The sequence below is a fragment of the Nycticebus coucang genome, chromosome 12 (genome assembly GCF_027406575.1).
Source record: "Nycticebus coucang isolate mNycCou1 chromosome 12, mNycCou1.pri, whole genome shotgun sequence".
In the NCBI taxonomy this organism is placed as follows: Eukaryota; Metazoa; Chordata; class Mammalia; order Primates; family Lorisidae; genus Nycticebus; species Nycticebus coucang.
The window spans coordinates 111836043-111852745 of NC_069791.1; the positions used below are offsets into that span (position 1 = coordinate 111836043).

Genomic DNA, 16703 nt, shown 5'->3' on the forward strand with positions numbered 1-16703 from the left:
GTCGGGTGAGGAGGTGTCTGCATAGCTGTGGCAGTGGGGTGTACAGGGTGGAGTGGTAGAGACCATAGAAGACAAGTCTCTCTCTGTAGGAGCAGGGACCTCTGTGTAAATAAACCTGTGCCACTGAGTGGAATTTGGAGGCTTTGGGTTGTCAATATAACAATAAATGCAGATGCATATTTACATCTCTTAAGGTAGAGAGATGTGTCTGTGTGTGTGTATACGCACATAAGCTCAGACATATTCCCAACTCTGTCTACAGAAGCCTGGAAGCAAAGACATCCATACAGTAATGAGCACACCTGCATTCAGACCTTGGTTTTTAAATAGGGCAGGAAAAGTACAAGATAAGCCTGAGATATTTTGTGCCAGAAAGTAAGAAAGTGCTCAAAGAATGATAGTGTCACAACAAGAGGCGACTCTGGAAGTCCCTATTAGCCAAATCTAGGATAATATAGGCATCAAAATAAATGGAGTAAAAGGTTATAACCCATTGCATAGAATAGGAAACCATTAGCCATGCTGATAAAATTTGGTAACATAAGCCATATAAAGAGAATTCTTTTCTTAAGGTACGTTGTGCCAGGAGTAAATATAGAATAAAAGTGGGAATTTTCAAAATCACCATTTGGCCACCGTCATAGTTATAAATACTTCATCCTAGTACATCAGTGGCTTGGTCTCAGAGTGCTTCTCCACAAAATAATTAGTGCTATAGAATAAGTAGCTTGTAATCTTCAAAATTCAAAGAAAGAAGAGTGAAAAAAGATTGAGGGATTGTTTGAGATGGAAGAAAACTAAAGAGATTTGATAACTCAGTGTCATTCATTATGCTGCTTGGGATCCTTATTACCAGAAAGAATGTTGTTGGGACAATTGGTGGAACTTAAATGAAGTCTGTGTCTTAGATGGTAGTCACATGTCAATGTTAATTTCTTCATGTTGATGGTATATTGTGGTTTTGTAGGATATCCTTGTTTGTAGGAATTGGGTACTTAGGGTGAAGAGGCCTCATGTTAAACTTTATTCACAGCTGATTTGGTGGGGGAAATATTCTATAAATTATTTCAAAAAATTGAATAGCAAAATAACTGTTCTTCCAGGTACATTCACCACTAGAGAAATTATTTTTTTTTTCAAAACTACAAGCACAAGACTTTTGATATAAACCTACCAGTGAAAATGATTATAATTCTTTTTGCAAAGTAATTAAGGATAGAGCCACAATACCTGCTTTTCCTGACTGTCACTTATAAGATACTGCCACCTTTGAGAAAGTATTTAATTTTTCTTGTTCTTGGCAGGACAATGTGTTTCCTTATTGGGATTGGTGCTTATTAGATATAAAAGTTGTAAGCATACAGAGGCTCCTTAAAAGAGAATTTTTTAAAAACACATTCATCACACACTGAGCACACACACACAGCTGGTAAAGAATTTCAATGTGGCTGGTATAGTTGTATATATATCTTCAAGTTTCTAGACTTGTGGCCTATAAACAGTTGGTTATTTTTCAGGATTTAAAAGCAACATTATAAAAAGACAATATCAGAGTTTTGTTGTTGTTATCATTGTTCCTCCCCACCCCCAGTTAATTTCCTGAAGTGAAATGATTGTAGTTCTTTTTGCAAGGTAATTAAGGATAGAACCAAACTGCCTGCATTTCCTGGCTGTCACTTATAAGATATTGCCACCTTGGAGAAAGTATTTAATTTTTCTTGGCCTCAGGTCTCCCATCTGCAAATCAGGATTAATAATGTTGAACTCACAAGTCTGTCAACAGGATAAAAGAGATAATATATAAGAAGCATTTAGACTGTGGCACATAATAAGCACTGAAATTTTCTACTATTGTTATTATTTTATGAAAAATTAAAATGCTTTTGTAAAATCATCCGGTATGATTATGTTGGCTCGCTCTTCTCTTACCAGGAGTAGAATTGCTAGGTGGCTATAAAAGTTATTGTTCTGCTGTTAAAGCTGTCATGAGATCAAACTAAAGCTTGGAAGTGGAGCATATTCTAGCAAATGACAGGCAGTCCAAGGCCATAGACGTGGGCTTTGTTTAAATTTCAGATCTGTCACTTAACAAGTTTTGTGACTTTGGTCTTGATCTGTAAAATGTCTATAATGAACAGATAAAGTGATCACAAGGATTGTTGGAGGTTAAACAAGACAAACTTTGCAAAACAAAGGGGCTAACCTAAAGAATGTCCTCAAAAAAAAAAAAAAGTTACTTTTATTACTCCTTTAAAAGTGTAGGAGTAGTTTATTTAAAAGGATATAGACCTTAGGATCAGACATAGTAGCAGAATATTTGAAGGCATTTTCGAGAAGTGTGATAAGATTGTCACTGTTTGTTCCTGCAGAAGTTTGGACTACTAAGGATGGGCTTAAATTCTTTCAGGAGGAATTTCAGTTGACAAAAAACATGTCATGTGAGATGCTGGAGAAGGGTCAATAGCTGCCTTTCTAGACCAGTGCAGATTTAGTGCAATCCAGCCAAGGGCCCACAGGCAAAGGACAGAGGCTCCATCCAGTCCCATCTGTGTGTAAGTTACGAAAAGAATATTGTTTTTTTCTGTCAGTAAAAACCTAAGCCTTTATTTATCCCACAGGGGTCACGTCAGGTGCATAATTACAATGGATCTTTATATTTTCTTTTAAAGAAAAATATGTGCTTCCTTTAGAGACCATTTATTTAGTTGTTCATCTAAAATTAGTGACTCTTAATCATTGATCTAGGACTTCTGTAGAGCTCTTAAGTATCACCCAAAGAAGTTTTCCTGATGCACTTTCTTCTGCTTTAATTAATTCATTCAGTCATGCAGCAAGTATTCATTGAGAACTCCCAATATTCCATGTACTCTGCTGGATGTTGGTTATAAAAAAGTGAGCAAAATGGATTCCTCATGGAACAGGATTCACTGTCCACTGCTGTTATAGACTCCAGCAGGTTTTGTAGGAGCTCTCTGCAAAGGCACATACTTTGAACCACTAAAAAAAAAAAAATCAGATTATTTTGTCTACAGATAAATATTTGGTGTATATGGAAACGGGCTTGTCTCTACATTTGCCTGGAATTACCATAGCTGGAGATTTCCTTTGGGCAGGGTCCCTGAGATGTTATAAACAGCAGCGTGTGAGTTGCAGGAAAGGTACCCATCCTTGATAGTTTGTGTGAAATTAAACTTGGGCTGGCCGCTGGTTGAATCTGTTACATGTGTGAAATAGAAGAACTCAGTGTTGCTGCTTTTAATGCAGGGGAAATTTTTTCCTTAAAAAAAAAAAAAAAATCATGGCGATGTCAACTCTCAGCCGACTAGTGGTACAGAAGAAAACTGTTGCTGGGATCTGAATTGCCAAAGGAAGAAAGCTGTGATTACAGTACATTTCTCTATTACAAAGAACATTGGCTCTGCCAGGAAGAGCTGTCTGCAGCTTAAAGTACACCACAAAAGAACTTTGGTAGTGAGATGAGTCTGTTTCCACCAGATCTGCTAGTAGCATGTTTATTCAGTGCAGCACCTCTGCTGAGATAAGAGCTGCTCTCTTCAGATGCCCTAGACTGTAGTTTGTTTAACTGGAGAACTTAATGAGTAATGAATGTGCTTGTCTGGCCCATGTAAAGTGTTTCCACAGCCTATGGCTGTGTTTATAGAGAGCCCGGTAGAGACCACAGGCAGCAATTTGTCTTCTTAGGTATCAGCAAAGTCTTCTCTTTTAACAACTCGAGGATTTATTTTTAACTGCTTGACTCAGTGTTTGTCAGATGATTCGGACCATCAGACTGCAGATTGAAGTCTCCAGTGCGGGGGAAGCTGGAATAGCGAGGGGAAGGGGGCTGGCTGGGAAAGGGGCGGGATTTTAGAATCGCGCCTGTGTGGCTCTGCCTCCCGACGTGGGAGAGAGTTGAGGGCTTCCAGCGGCTTGAGTGTATTTGCAGGTCAAGCTGGGAACTAAAGGGTAATGGCTGCCTTCGGCTGCTTAAAGACATAATTGCCCAGTAATTGGGGTGTTGTGGGGCGCAACCAAGGACCCAGGGACCAGTGTTCTGAACACCGCTCTCTGCTGTTCTGCGAATTAAGCTTTTCTGCTGCTTGATGCTGCCTGTCTCCTGAAGCCTTTCACCATGATCGATAGCTCCAAGAAGCAGCAACAGGGCTTCCCAGAGATTTTAACTGCTGGGGATTTTGAACCATTAAAAGAAAAGGAATGCCTTGAGGGGAGCAACCAGAAAAGTCTCAAGGAAGGTCAGTCTGTCTATGACAGGGGCAAAACTGCCAAATTCATATTCCCATGAGCCAAGCTGAGCGTCTGTGTCTGCTTACCTGCCATGTGTGTCTGCTCTCTGTTCACTCCTGTACCTTCCACATTCTGAGTTCTTTGAAATGAAAGCTTAATGCTGTTCTCAGTAGCTGTTACTGAAGATTCATAGCTGATAGAACTGCAGGGATTTTGCGGTAATTAACACAGAAAGGGGACTTATAAGCCTGTTCTCATTTTGCTAAAATCTCTTCCAGGTTCATTTTGTACATTTTTTCCAATTTTATTATTATTATTATTTGTCCCATCCCTTTTTGGAGAGAGCCTTATCTTTTCTGTATTAGTCAGAACACTGCTTCTTTTGGGTTTATAAACGCATAATTCTAAGAAAATTCATTCTTTTCAATTAAGATGTTTATGGTATGTTTTATGTAAAACCCAAGAAGGTAGCAAGCTTTCTTAAATCCTAAAATGATAACTTAATAGGCTGTAATGCCCAGTGCATCATTTTTGTTTTGAAAAGTTCATTGCATGGCTCTTTTAAAAAAGAGAGAATACGCTTAAGGATATTGTCAATTGTTTTTGTTGGTGACAGCTGCATAGGTAGCTTACTGACTGATACAAGGAGATGGCCAAAGGTGTGGGTCACACTGAGGCATGTGACAAGACTGAACAGCACGGCTGGCTCTACTGCAGCTGCTGCACGTCAGGGGCCATGCTCTAAGAAATTCAGGGTCTAGAGGGAATAAGCTTTTCCTATATTTGAGACAGGAAGGTCACCCTTCCCAATACCTGTTAATTTGAAAATTGATTTTTTAGTCTTCTTTGGAAGGCAAAATGCCTGCAGTAACCCTTTTTCCTTTTCCCTGCTTTCAGCTCCTGCCACCAGCCGCCCCCCACCTCCCCACTTGTGCAGCTTATCTCATAGAGACCACAGAGTGAGTGCACAGTCAGCAGCCTGAGTAGCTCCTTGAGCATCTTTCAAAGAGACATTCCTTCTCCTTCTTTCCCTCTCAGACATTTAGAATGCAAGAACGTGCCCATAGGTTGTTACAGATTTAGAAGATAAGAAGAAACAATAGTTGGATTTGCTGGAGTTGAACTACTTTTGGGTATGGGTTGAAAAAAACCTAGAAGGAAACAAACGACGTACAATGAGGTATAAGCAGCTGCTGCGGTGAGCGAGCAGTGGGGCTGCTGCTTCTCTTCTTGGGCACAGCTTGCCTCATTGTAGATTCTTATAAAAATCAACACCAGTAAAGTTTTTAGGACACATTTCTGGAAACTCAATGAGGGGAACTGAATTATTTTTAATATTTGATTTTTTAAAAGTTTGAGAATTATCTATGCATTATTTAAATCAAATTCAAGTTTTACACTTAAGTTCTTACTGATGCATAGATGTAAAACAATTTTCGTGCTACTTGGAAAACTGAGAAAGTAGAGGAAAAGGAGTAGGAGAAATAAAAAAAAAAATCACAACAGCAGAATATGATTAGGGAGTATTGACTAATCATATTCTAAGCAAAGATTCAAATATAAAAACGGGAATCAGCAACAGGAACAGCAAAATAGAACTGAGGTGATTACATAATGTATAGATTCTTTCCTGACAATTCTGACCACGCTTTCAGCTTACACAGGTGCAAATACCCTCATGTCAAAAAAGCATGGACCCTGCAGTGAGATATACTTGGGTTCAAATCCCAGGTGCACCATTTACTAATTATGTGACCCTACACGGGTTCACTGCTCTGAATCTTAATATCCTCATTTGTACAAAGAGGAGAAACAGTACTTACTTCATAGTGTTTTTATGAGATGCCTGGTTTAAAGCAAGTTTCTCATCCCTTCTTTTATTTGGGTTTTTGATTCTTTGTTACTTTCTCCCTCTATTTAAATGTAAAATCTTGTATATATTTACAAAATAGAAGTATTGTGTATTGTCATATAAATTCATAGGTATAAAGGGGTAGGGAAGAGAAATTTTGTATTTCAAAATGATCCACAGAAAAATTGGGTGATAAGCTCAACCTGTCTCACCACAGTTGCATTGAACTGGGTGTTGCTTTATACCTTAATAGACTATATATTTCTACTCATTTTCATCAATAGGTAGGACTGAGGGTAAATTAATATATTTATATATATATATATATAGGTATAAGGGTAATTTGCTACCTCAAAGTTGGTGATGCTGAAAGAGTTCAATCTGGATTTAATTAGAATGGAAAATATAAGAGAAATTTTGTAGAAAGGTGTTTTTTTAATTTGGATTCATAAAGAAATAAGTTGATTCCTTATGCAAAATTGACTCCTGAAATTCAGTGTGTTACAGTTCCTGCCTGCAGCTGAGCACAAGTGTTCGTTCGGCTTATCAGATTCATAGAATGTAACATTGGGACGAGACCCTGGTGAGCCTCCTCTGCTCTCCCGTATTGGACATACAGCAGTTGTGTTAATTCACAGAAGTTGGTTAAGAGGGCAGCAGTTGTTCATATGCCTTTAATTCACTTATTAATGTCTCAGAGTCAGATTAGAACCTATGCTGTTTTGAGACAGATTGTCTCAAAAGAGACAAACATATAAGTGACTATTTTAATGCATAATAGTTTATGCCTCGTGTTAAGGGACATGTATTTAAACTATCTATTTTATGTTTACATCAACAGTGTTTGGTTTTCTACTCACTTTTTTCAAGCTTGGTTCTTGTTTGTTTGAAAGAGCAAACTTCTAGAAATTTTTGTTTTCTGTTTTGAGACAGGGTCTTACTCTATTGCCCAATCTAGAATACAGTGGCATCATCAATTTTGCTCCCTGCAGCCTCCAACTCCTGGTCTCAAGCAATCCTCCTGCCTCAGACTCCTGAGTAGCTGCTCACTCAGCTAATTTTTCTATTTTTTTTTATAGAAACAAGGTCTCACTATATTGCTCAGGCTGATCTTGAACTCCCAACTGCAAGTGATCCTCTCACATCAGCCTCCTGAATGTTAGGATTACAGGTGGAACCACTGCACACAGCCTAGAATTTTTTTTTTTTAATGTCAGAATCATGTTTCTAGGTAATGAAGGAAAGATAAATTTTTGTTCATTAATTCTAATCACGTAGACACAGCGTGGTCTCTCTCATGTCTCTGACATATGTCTACTGTCAGGGTTGGAAGACTCTGCTTCTCCAGTAATTGCTTTCTTGCTTGCTTATATTGGGATATGTTAGAACTTTCGTGATTGTTGACAGCACTAGATGGCTGAAATTATTATGCAGGGGGAAAAGTGACTGTAAGTAAATGTTGTAGGATTCAAGAATGTATATGATACCCTAACAAGAAAATGTAGTAATACCTTTTGAAAATTTAAAAAAGGAAAAAGCTTGAAGTGCTGACCACCTAAGAATTGTCATCACACGCCCAAGAATTTCTGATAATAAAGCACACTACCTCGCAGTTCAGTTAATGTTGGTACAAGAAACTTTTGTATCTTGTACAAAATGTATATAGTGGGAGAATTTAATTATTTTCTGCTGTAGGTAAGGATAGCAATAAATGTCCTGAATTCTTCTAAACAAATTCAAAATAGAGAATTCTCTGTAGACTAGTTTCTTTTGTCAAAGCAGCAATAGGGAATCTCAAGTTTAAAAGCTGTGAACATTTTCTAATTATGCTCAACATGCATGAGATTTAAATTAATTTCTGGATCTACAACTAAGAAGGATATTATAAGCCACTCTGACTTGAATTATGAATTTTCCAGAAAAATCAAATAAATTGAGATGATTTAATTCAGATAAGTGTTTTAAGTGTCATTATTGAGACAAATGAATCATAATACCAGTGCTACTAGGTAGTTATATTTTGTACTTATCAAAGGAAAAATGGTAGCAAATGAATTTAAGAAGAAAAATTGATGTTTGGTATAGAGAGCTCTCTGATGATGAAAATACGATATCACAGAAAGAAAACTGGATGCAATGTTTTAACTTATCAAGGTGTATTTCTTACTCAATACACAGCCACTGTGGGTTGAACAGCAATCCTAGGCAGCTGTCCTCCAGCAGGCGGCTTGGGGGTGTATGCTTCTGTCACTGTGTGGCTTGACCATCGGTGTCATGAATAGAGCAGATTTACAGACTGGAGGGCCGCGTCCCCAATTCTGCCACAGACTGATTAATGAGAGCTGAGAAGTGAGTGAGAGAATATGGTAGGTTGCCTAGTGAACAGTGGAGTAACATACTGTACTGGGACATATCTTTAGTAGGTTTATCTAAGAAGAAAATGAACATTTGTCTGAGATATTCTGAGTAATGCAATTTGGGACTATAGATTAAATAAATAACTTTACCAAAGCACCAAGATTTTTTCAATGATGGAAATTATCTCATATGTACTTTATCTGAATTTCCATGACATGTTTTTTATTATCCAGTGAGTACTTAAAGAATATTATCTCCTGTGTCTCAAAGGGGTAGGGTGCTGGCCCCATTCACCGGAGGTGGCAGGTTCAAACCCAGCCCTGGCCAAAAACTGCCCAAAACAAAGAATATTATTTCCTTCCCTGCCTTTTAAAATAGAATATAATAATTAAGGTATCACCTTCAGATATAGTTTATAATTCAATTATAAAGTAATGGTTGACCCAAAATGTAATGTACGTTGTATACAATTGCCTGCCCATGCACAGAATGGTTCTTGGATCATTATTAGATTTCTGAAATTGTTATTTATTATTTGATTTTATAATCTTTCTCTTCTAGCTGCTCTCCTTTTTCTGGTTTGCTGCTTCTAATGTCTTTAATGTAGTCAACGGACTAACAAAATATAATAATGGAATTTTTGAGCTATTGTTGATTCAACTAAAATTTATTGAGCCATACTGGGAGAAACAGAATAAATAGGCAATTAAAGCAAAACTTATAAAAGGTGTTACAGGCCAAGTACAGTGGCTCACACCTGTAATCCTACCACTTTGGAAGGCCAGAGTGGTAGGATTGCTCGAGGCCAGAAATTTTAGACCAGCCTGTGCAAGAGTAAGACCCCATCTCTACAATAAGTAGAAAAATTAGCCGGGCATTCTAGTGCATGCCTGTGGTTCCCAACTACTCAGGAGCTGGAGGCAGGAGGAGCCACTTGAGCCCAGGAGTTTGAGGTTGTAGCAAGCTATAATGGCATTGTGGCACTCTAGCCCCAGCAACAGAGAAAGACCCTGTCAGGGGGATGGTTTGACAGAGTTTTCTGTAAGTAAAGCACATGAATTTTGCTGTGTATTTTTTGTCTGGGAATATTTTCTTCTTTCTTTTCTGCCAGTGTTCTAGTAATTGAAAAGTGCTATTCAAGTAAGTTACCACTAAATTAATGTTTTTTTAAAAGTAAATTTGAAAAGATGTGAGATACGGTCCATAGTCCTTATAATAAATTCAAGTAACATAGATAGGAATGAAAATCTAAAGGATTCTACTTCTAAGACATTATTTAGTATTTTTTAAAATGAGTACATGCTACTTTTGAGTCAAAATTGTATAATTTCTTTATCTGAAATAATTTTATTTAGCAAAATTTGAATGCTTCCACACAGCATTATGCCAGATGTTTTAAACTTCTGTGAGCCCTTGCATTTGAGGAGATCTCATAGCCTAAAGAGTGAGAAAGTAAATGATAATGTAGAAGTTAAGACACACACATGCACACAGACGCACGCACATGTGTACACACACAAGCTGGCGTAAGAAAACTATATACATGCTTTGTTCCAAATGCACAAGCACTGCAGACTAGAGGCCAGGCTTCTCTTGTGCTCTAGGCCCACTACAGCCACTTGCCTTCCTGATGTCTCCAAAAGGCTTTTTATTTCTTCCCACCAAACATAATCTTCCAGGGTTTTCTGTCTCAGTAAATGGCACCTCTGTCCACCCGGTAGCTCATACTAGGAACCCAGGTGGGCGCAATCCTTGATACTTTCCATTACCTTCTTTTCATAACCTAGCACCAAATCCTGTCACCAAATCTGCCAATTCTACATCAGTAACATTTCATCTGTCCACAGCACTGTATCACCAGAGCCAACACCCTTACCCAGGTCTCCTTTACTCACACAGAGACAGCTTTCTCAGTGATTTTTCCTCCCTTCTTCCCATCACCCTTCACTGATACCAAGCATTGTCATCTTAAAATGTAATCTTACTCAGTTGTGTTGCTGCTTCATGCCTTGTAATGGATCTCCATTGTACTTAGGATAAAACCCAAACTCCCTGGGGTAAGAAGGCCCGCCTGTGTCTACGGAAGCACCGCCTCCCCTGCCCAGCCACCCTACCCCCAGCCAGAGCAGCTGCAGCTCATCCTTTCAGCTTCACTTCAGGTGGCACCATCTCTGTACCACTGCCTTTTCCTCAGACTAACTAGATCTTTTTGGTCTTCACTTGTGTCTATCATGATTATTTTTATTAAATGTTTGTCTCCCCTGCTAGACTATAGGCTTTTTGAGGGAAGAGGCTGGATCTGTTTTGTTCACTATTGTGTTGCAGTCCTTGACATCTGCTTGTCACTCATAAATGTTGTTTCAGAAAAGGGTGGTACCTCCTGGGTAAGAATAATCAGGAAAGGGTTCTTGGGCCTGCAGTGATTATCCTGATTCTATCACCTGCAGGAAAAAAGTACATCAAAATTACCTCTTAAACGATGTTAAAAGTCCATGTGCAATACTGGGGTAGGCATTAGCTACTATTTTATCATATCAGTCTCATCCAGGAATGTGACAAGACAGTCCCCAACTTACAATACAACTTACAATTTAGGATTTGGGGTTTATCAGAATATTAAATGCATTTTTGACTTAAGATTTTCAACTTATATCTATCCTAAGTCTGTGCTATTATGACATCCTTCTTTTTTATTAGAAGTTTGAAACCTTGGGTTTTCAGCTGTTTCCTAATGATAGCTTCATTCAGGCTTCAGAATCCAAAGAGAATAATCTTGTAGTTTCTTTGTGTCTTCCCAGTTGAATTAGTCAGCTCAGACTGCATTAGCAAAATACCATAGACTGACTGGCTTACAAAACAGAAATTGCTTTGCTCACAGTTCTGGAGGCTGGAATGTGCGGTAGGGTCTGGTTTCTGGGGAGGGCTGCCTTCCTGGCCTGTCCCCTTCCGTCTGTGTGCAGGCAGAGTGGCTTCTCCTCAGTGTGTGTTTGTGTGGGGGAGGATAAGCTCTCTGATGTCTCTTGTTTTGTACACAAATCCTATTGGACCAGGGTCCCAACCGTATGATCTCATTTAATTTTAACTACTTCTTAAAGGCCCTGTGTGCAAGTATAGTCAGTATATTGACTATACTTCAAATATTGGCGGTTAGAGCTTCAACATAAGAATTTGAGATGGGCACAATGCAGTCCATAACATCAGTGAAATCTTGTTGATTATGACTTTTCTATTGGAATTATAAGGTGCAGAATTTCTTGTAAAATAGAAGCAGTGTGATCAAAAGCATTGTTGAGGTTATATGACACAGTGGCAAAAACCAATAGCATTGCTACATAGTAGGAAACATTTCTTTTTGCATGCTAAGTTTTTATGGGGCATTTTGTTTTTGTTAGAAAAATTATCCTGTGGAAACTAAAGGTTTCTCATTAATTCTGTCTCTACCTCTCACGACCTGTGTGAGCTTGAGTAAGTGCTTAATTCCTCTGTGAAAAGACAGACCAGTACTCATCATGCAGGATTGCTCTGCAGGTGAGATGAAGTGGTGTGCACCAAGTGCTGGGTTGCTGCCTGACACACAGCAAGCCCTTGTCACTATTTAAGCTCTGCTTGCCCTGCTTGGCCATCCTTTCCAGTTTGAGGCAAGGTGAAACCAATTTCCAGGAGCTAGTGAACACAGAGGCTGGTGGTTTCCCAACTGAATAAGATTTCTGAAGAGATGTAAGTGTTCAGTCTCTGCTTGTTGGTAAATATGAATACATTTCTCATCTAGAGATTCATAGGAGCTTGAATTCAGGTGTGCAGATTCATCTGCTAGAGTTGCAAATGAATCAAAACAGTAGAGTCAAGAGATTGTCTTCGAGTCTGAACACCAGAACTTTTCTACATGTACTACTTGTACAAAACATGCCATTGTAACACCAGAACAGTGACTGGCTGGTGTGTGTGGTGAGGGATAACAGGTGATCCTTCATGCTGAGCATGGCTGCGTAGTACGTCATTATCTGGCTAGGATATTAGCCATAGCCAGAGTTACGATAAGTTATGACAGTTCGCAGTTATCTTTATGTTTTGGTGAGCTTAATTGTGTGTGTATATATGTAGGTATATACACAGACAAATGTATATGTAGATATATGTGTGTGGGTGTATTAGCTCCCTCTCTGAACCCACAAAATGGAAAGAAAAGCCAGGTCATCTGGACCAAGTCCCCTGTTCAGAATAGCACGTGCTCACTATTCTGAGGAAAAGCAGAGGTGAACAATATTTCACTCTTTTCCTGTTTTGTTGTCGTTTGTTATTTTATTCTGAGACCCCCACCCTAGGAATTTATGTTAAGGAATTAGAGTCCCTTATACAACTCATGTTTTTATACTCAGTGAAGGATTAGGAAGCAGAGCTTTAACTCGTAGCACCTCTACCTATAGCTGCACACAGAAATTGTAATACAGTGATGGAATGCACAACTTTTTATTGTCTCCAAAATAAGAAAAAAATATAAATATTATCTTCTTTTGGAACCATAAGGGTAAGAAATCTAGAAGATCAGGTATAGAACCGGCATGATCCTGTGGGTTAAAAATTGTTTGAAAAACAAATCAAGTATTATTTTAAAGTCTCTGCATTCCTGACAGTTAAATGGATGATTTTGCCTTTGTAATGCCTGTTATTTGTGTTATACTTTCATTTATCCCACTGTGTGCTTTATTCCCATCACTTTTTAACCAAATGAGATTTTTTAAATGCATATATTAATAATATCTTTATGTATGTCTGCCACAGGCTAATGCTATCTCTGCCATTCTGTACCAGCCTGGCTTGACATCAGACTGTCATACCACGAGAAGCATGCTTTAAATTCATTCCAACTTTTGACAAAAAGAAGGGAATTTGTGTGAAGGTATGATCAGTTTAAAGAAACATGCCCCATTTTTAGCAGTCTGTTTCCATGGCAACAGAAGCAGCAGCCAACCAGAGACTTATCAAAGCTCCTGTAAATTTCCAAGGCTGAGTGTTGAAAACATTGTCTTCCTGACCTCATGCTGCAGATTAATGCAGGAAGCCTACAGCATGTTAGCCAGGAATAATAGCAGTTCTGTTAGCATTTTAGTTTTTACTTCATTCTTTCTCTTTAATTTCTAACAGAGGGTAAATGTTACATTTACATTGTGGGGCCTCCTCACAGGCAAGGGACAGTAGTTTAGAATTCAGCTGTCTGTGCCAGCTGCCTCTTCCCCACTCCCACAGCTTCATATACCAATCTCATTTGGTTAAAACGTGTTGGGTAAACGGAAATATAACACAAATAACAGGCATTTCAAAAGCAAAACCATCCACTTAACTGCTTGACCACCAGTAATGCAAAGATGTTAAAACAATGTTTGATTTGTTTTTCAAACAATTACTTTTCGACCCACAGGTCTTGCTGGGTCTATGCGTGAACTTCTAGACTTCCTCATATTGGAAGGCCTTATTAATTGTTTTTCAAACAATTACTTTTCGACCCATAGGTCTTGCTGGGTCTATGCGTGAACTTCTAGACTTCCTCATATTGGAAATAAGTCAGGCCTTATTTCCAGTTAAGTCGAAGGCCTGACTTTTTTCAAACATTAATTTGCACAATTTTTTGGTTAACTTGATGTTGTTCCCTTTTTAATCAGGAAATAGTTAAAAATTCGTGATCAAAATGCTGTTCCTGTTTGTAGTGTCTGGGGTTTAGATTACGTGCACACTGACTAACTCTGCATTTGTTTCAGACAGGAAGTGGTGATGGAAGTTTAATCAGTGCAGATAGCACTGCTCTTACTACACAAACCACCACTTTATTTTTGGCCTCTCTGAATTCTGTTTTTAAAATTTACTTGAAGAGAACCTTATTTATTTTATTTTATTTATTCATTCATTCGTTTTTTTGGTGATGGAGTCTCACTCAGTCGCCCTGGGGTAGAGTGCTATGGCATCATAGCTCACAGCAACTTCAAATTCCTGGGCTCTAGTGATCCTCTTGGCTTAGTCTCCCAGGTAGCTGAGACTACAGGCACCCGCCATAACGCCCAGCTATTTTTTAGTTACGGTATCTCACTCTTGCTCAGGCTGGTCTCAAACTCCTGAGCTGGAGTAATCCACCTGCCTTGACCTCCCAGAGTGCTGGAATTACAGGCGTGAGCCACCGCACCCGGCCCAGAACCTTAGTTTATAATTGGCGAATTATGCCCCTGAAAATATAACCAAAAATCTGTTATCTTTGGTTGCTACTTTTTATCATGTATGAGAGTATTTTAAGTGCCTTCTCTTCTTTAGTGCAACATGAATTCCACATTAATTATAAATAGAAATGCAGAATATTAGTATCTGCCACTTTTTCGTGGTTGCCTTCTCTGCCCACAGTCTCCCTTCTTAGTCTTCTTTTACCCTTCAAAACAACATAATTATATTTTGTTTTCTATTGCCACCACCAACAGCAATTCAAAAATAATCCCAAGCCCCAAATTCACATAGTGAAGTGAAACAGTATTGATTTTGCCCCCATGATAATCACTTGCCCATAGAAAATATTTTGGTTATCCTTAAATGTGGCATAGTACTCTTTTTTCTTAGAAAATAATAAATGAGTTATACACTCCAAGTATACCATATGAAATTAAGGAAGATATGTTTATTAAAACTTCTATATATGGTATATATTGTGGAAGGTGCTAGAAATATAAGGATGAGTGGAAACAGGCAAAAAAAATACATAGAATTCAGTGCAATGGGGAATATATAATATAGCTGTTATTGTAGTTATCAAATTATTAAAATATCGAGTCACCATGAATACAAATGTCTACATACAATAACTAAGAAATTGCCATGAAGGCTACGTTGAATAATTTGATGAGAATATTTCAGATTGTATATGAAACCAGCACATTGTACCCCTTGATTACACTAATGTACACAGCTATGATTTAACAATAAAAAAATAAAAAATAAAATAAAATAAATTATGGTGGTGAGAAGAGGCAAGCTAGGAATGGTTGGGAAATAAGAAATTTGATCATTGAGAAATCAGTCCTTAAGATCTAATGAGTTCTTTTCTTTTTAAATTATTGAGGTGAAATTCACATAACATAAAATGGGCCTTTAAGCAATTACTCTCATTACGCTTTGCCCCCAAGTCCCTGGCAGCTGCCACTCTGTACTCTGTGTCTGTCTGTTCACCAGCTCTGGGTATTTCAGGTAAATGGAATCAGCAGCACAGGACCTTTTGTGTCTGGCGTCTTTCCCTTACAGTGTTTTCAGGTTCATCCACGTCATGTGTATCAATACTCAATTCCTCGTTGTGGCTGAATAATAGTCCCTTGTATAGATAAACCACAGGATGTCTAACAGCCTATTCAGGCTGTTTCTGCCTTTTGTGACTAGAGTTCCTGTGAATATCTGTGTTCAACGTATTTATTTGAGTACGTGTTTTCATTTCTTTTTATTTCACCTAGAATAGAATGATGGGTTGCAGTTGTTGTCGTCATCTTAATTTTTATATAATTTTAAAAAGAACTTCTTTCAAAAGAACTGCTAAATGTTCTAATTTTGTATCTTGTGGTCTTTTTCTCTGATAAAAATGATGTAGTTCAGAGCCAGTGAATGACTTGCCAAACAATTCCCAAACCAACTTTCCCTAAGGCTGTTGCCTTTATTAGTTGAAGCATTTCAGTAATGTATAACCATATTTCTCCTTTCAACTTGCTCTTCACAATTTCCTTCACTGGCCTCTAAACTAATTTTTCCTTTATCCATCTTACTTGGAACAGATGACCTTTCTTCCTACTTGTTTGATAAAATAAAAGCCATCATTAGGGAACTGCCTGGATGTCCCAGACCAAAGCGATAAAGCCACCTGTGGTGGGAGCCAGTCCTCATTGTCCTGTGTGATGGAGGAGGCTGTACTTCTTTGTTGGGCACGTCTGTCCCCTCTCTACTGCCGTCAGGGAACCTGCTGTCTCTTATTCTCTTGTTCATTCTCTCACTTATATTCATCTTCATTCCTTCCCTATTCCCCCCCTTCCCTCTCTTGTTCTTCATCTTTTATAAACTTGTTCACATTATCTTTCTATATGAAGTTCTACAGCCCTCAGGCCTCACTTTCTCTCCTGCCTTTCATGGGCAGCATCTTGATTCAGTGCATTCACACTCCTGCCCTCCTGTAGTTGTAGTCCCTAACCTCCTCAGATTGGCCTCCAGCCCTCACTCTACATTAGTAGCTCAGGCT

General features: G+C 38.4%; 1 protein-coding gene across 12 annotated transcripts in view; it reads left to right on the plus strand.

Moving 5' to 3' along the window:
- The window catches only part of MRTFB (myocardin related transcription factor B), a 371831-nt gene that overhangs the window by 277563 nt on the left and 77565 nt on the right, over positions 1 to 16703 (plus strand). The window contains exon 1 of one of the 12 annotated variants that reach the window (XM_053554581.1): positions 3932 to 4253. The exons of the other annotated variants lie outside the window; for them this stretch is intronic. Coding sequence (XP_053410556.1) covers positions 4133 to 4253 — 121 coding nt within the window. The 5' untranslated portion in view covers positions 3932 to 4132. Of the gene's footprint in view, positions 1 to 3931; positions 4254 to 16703 lie in introns of those variants that run through there. 12 annotated transcript variants of the gene reach the window in all.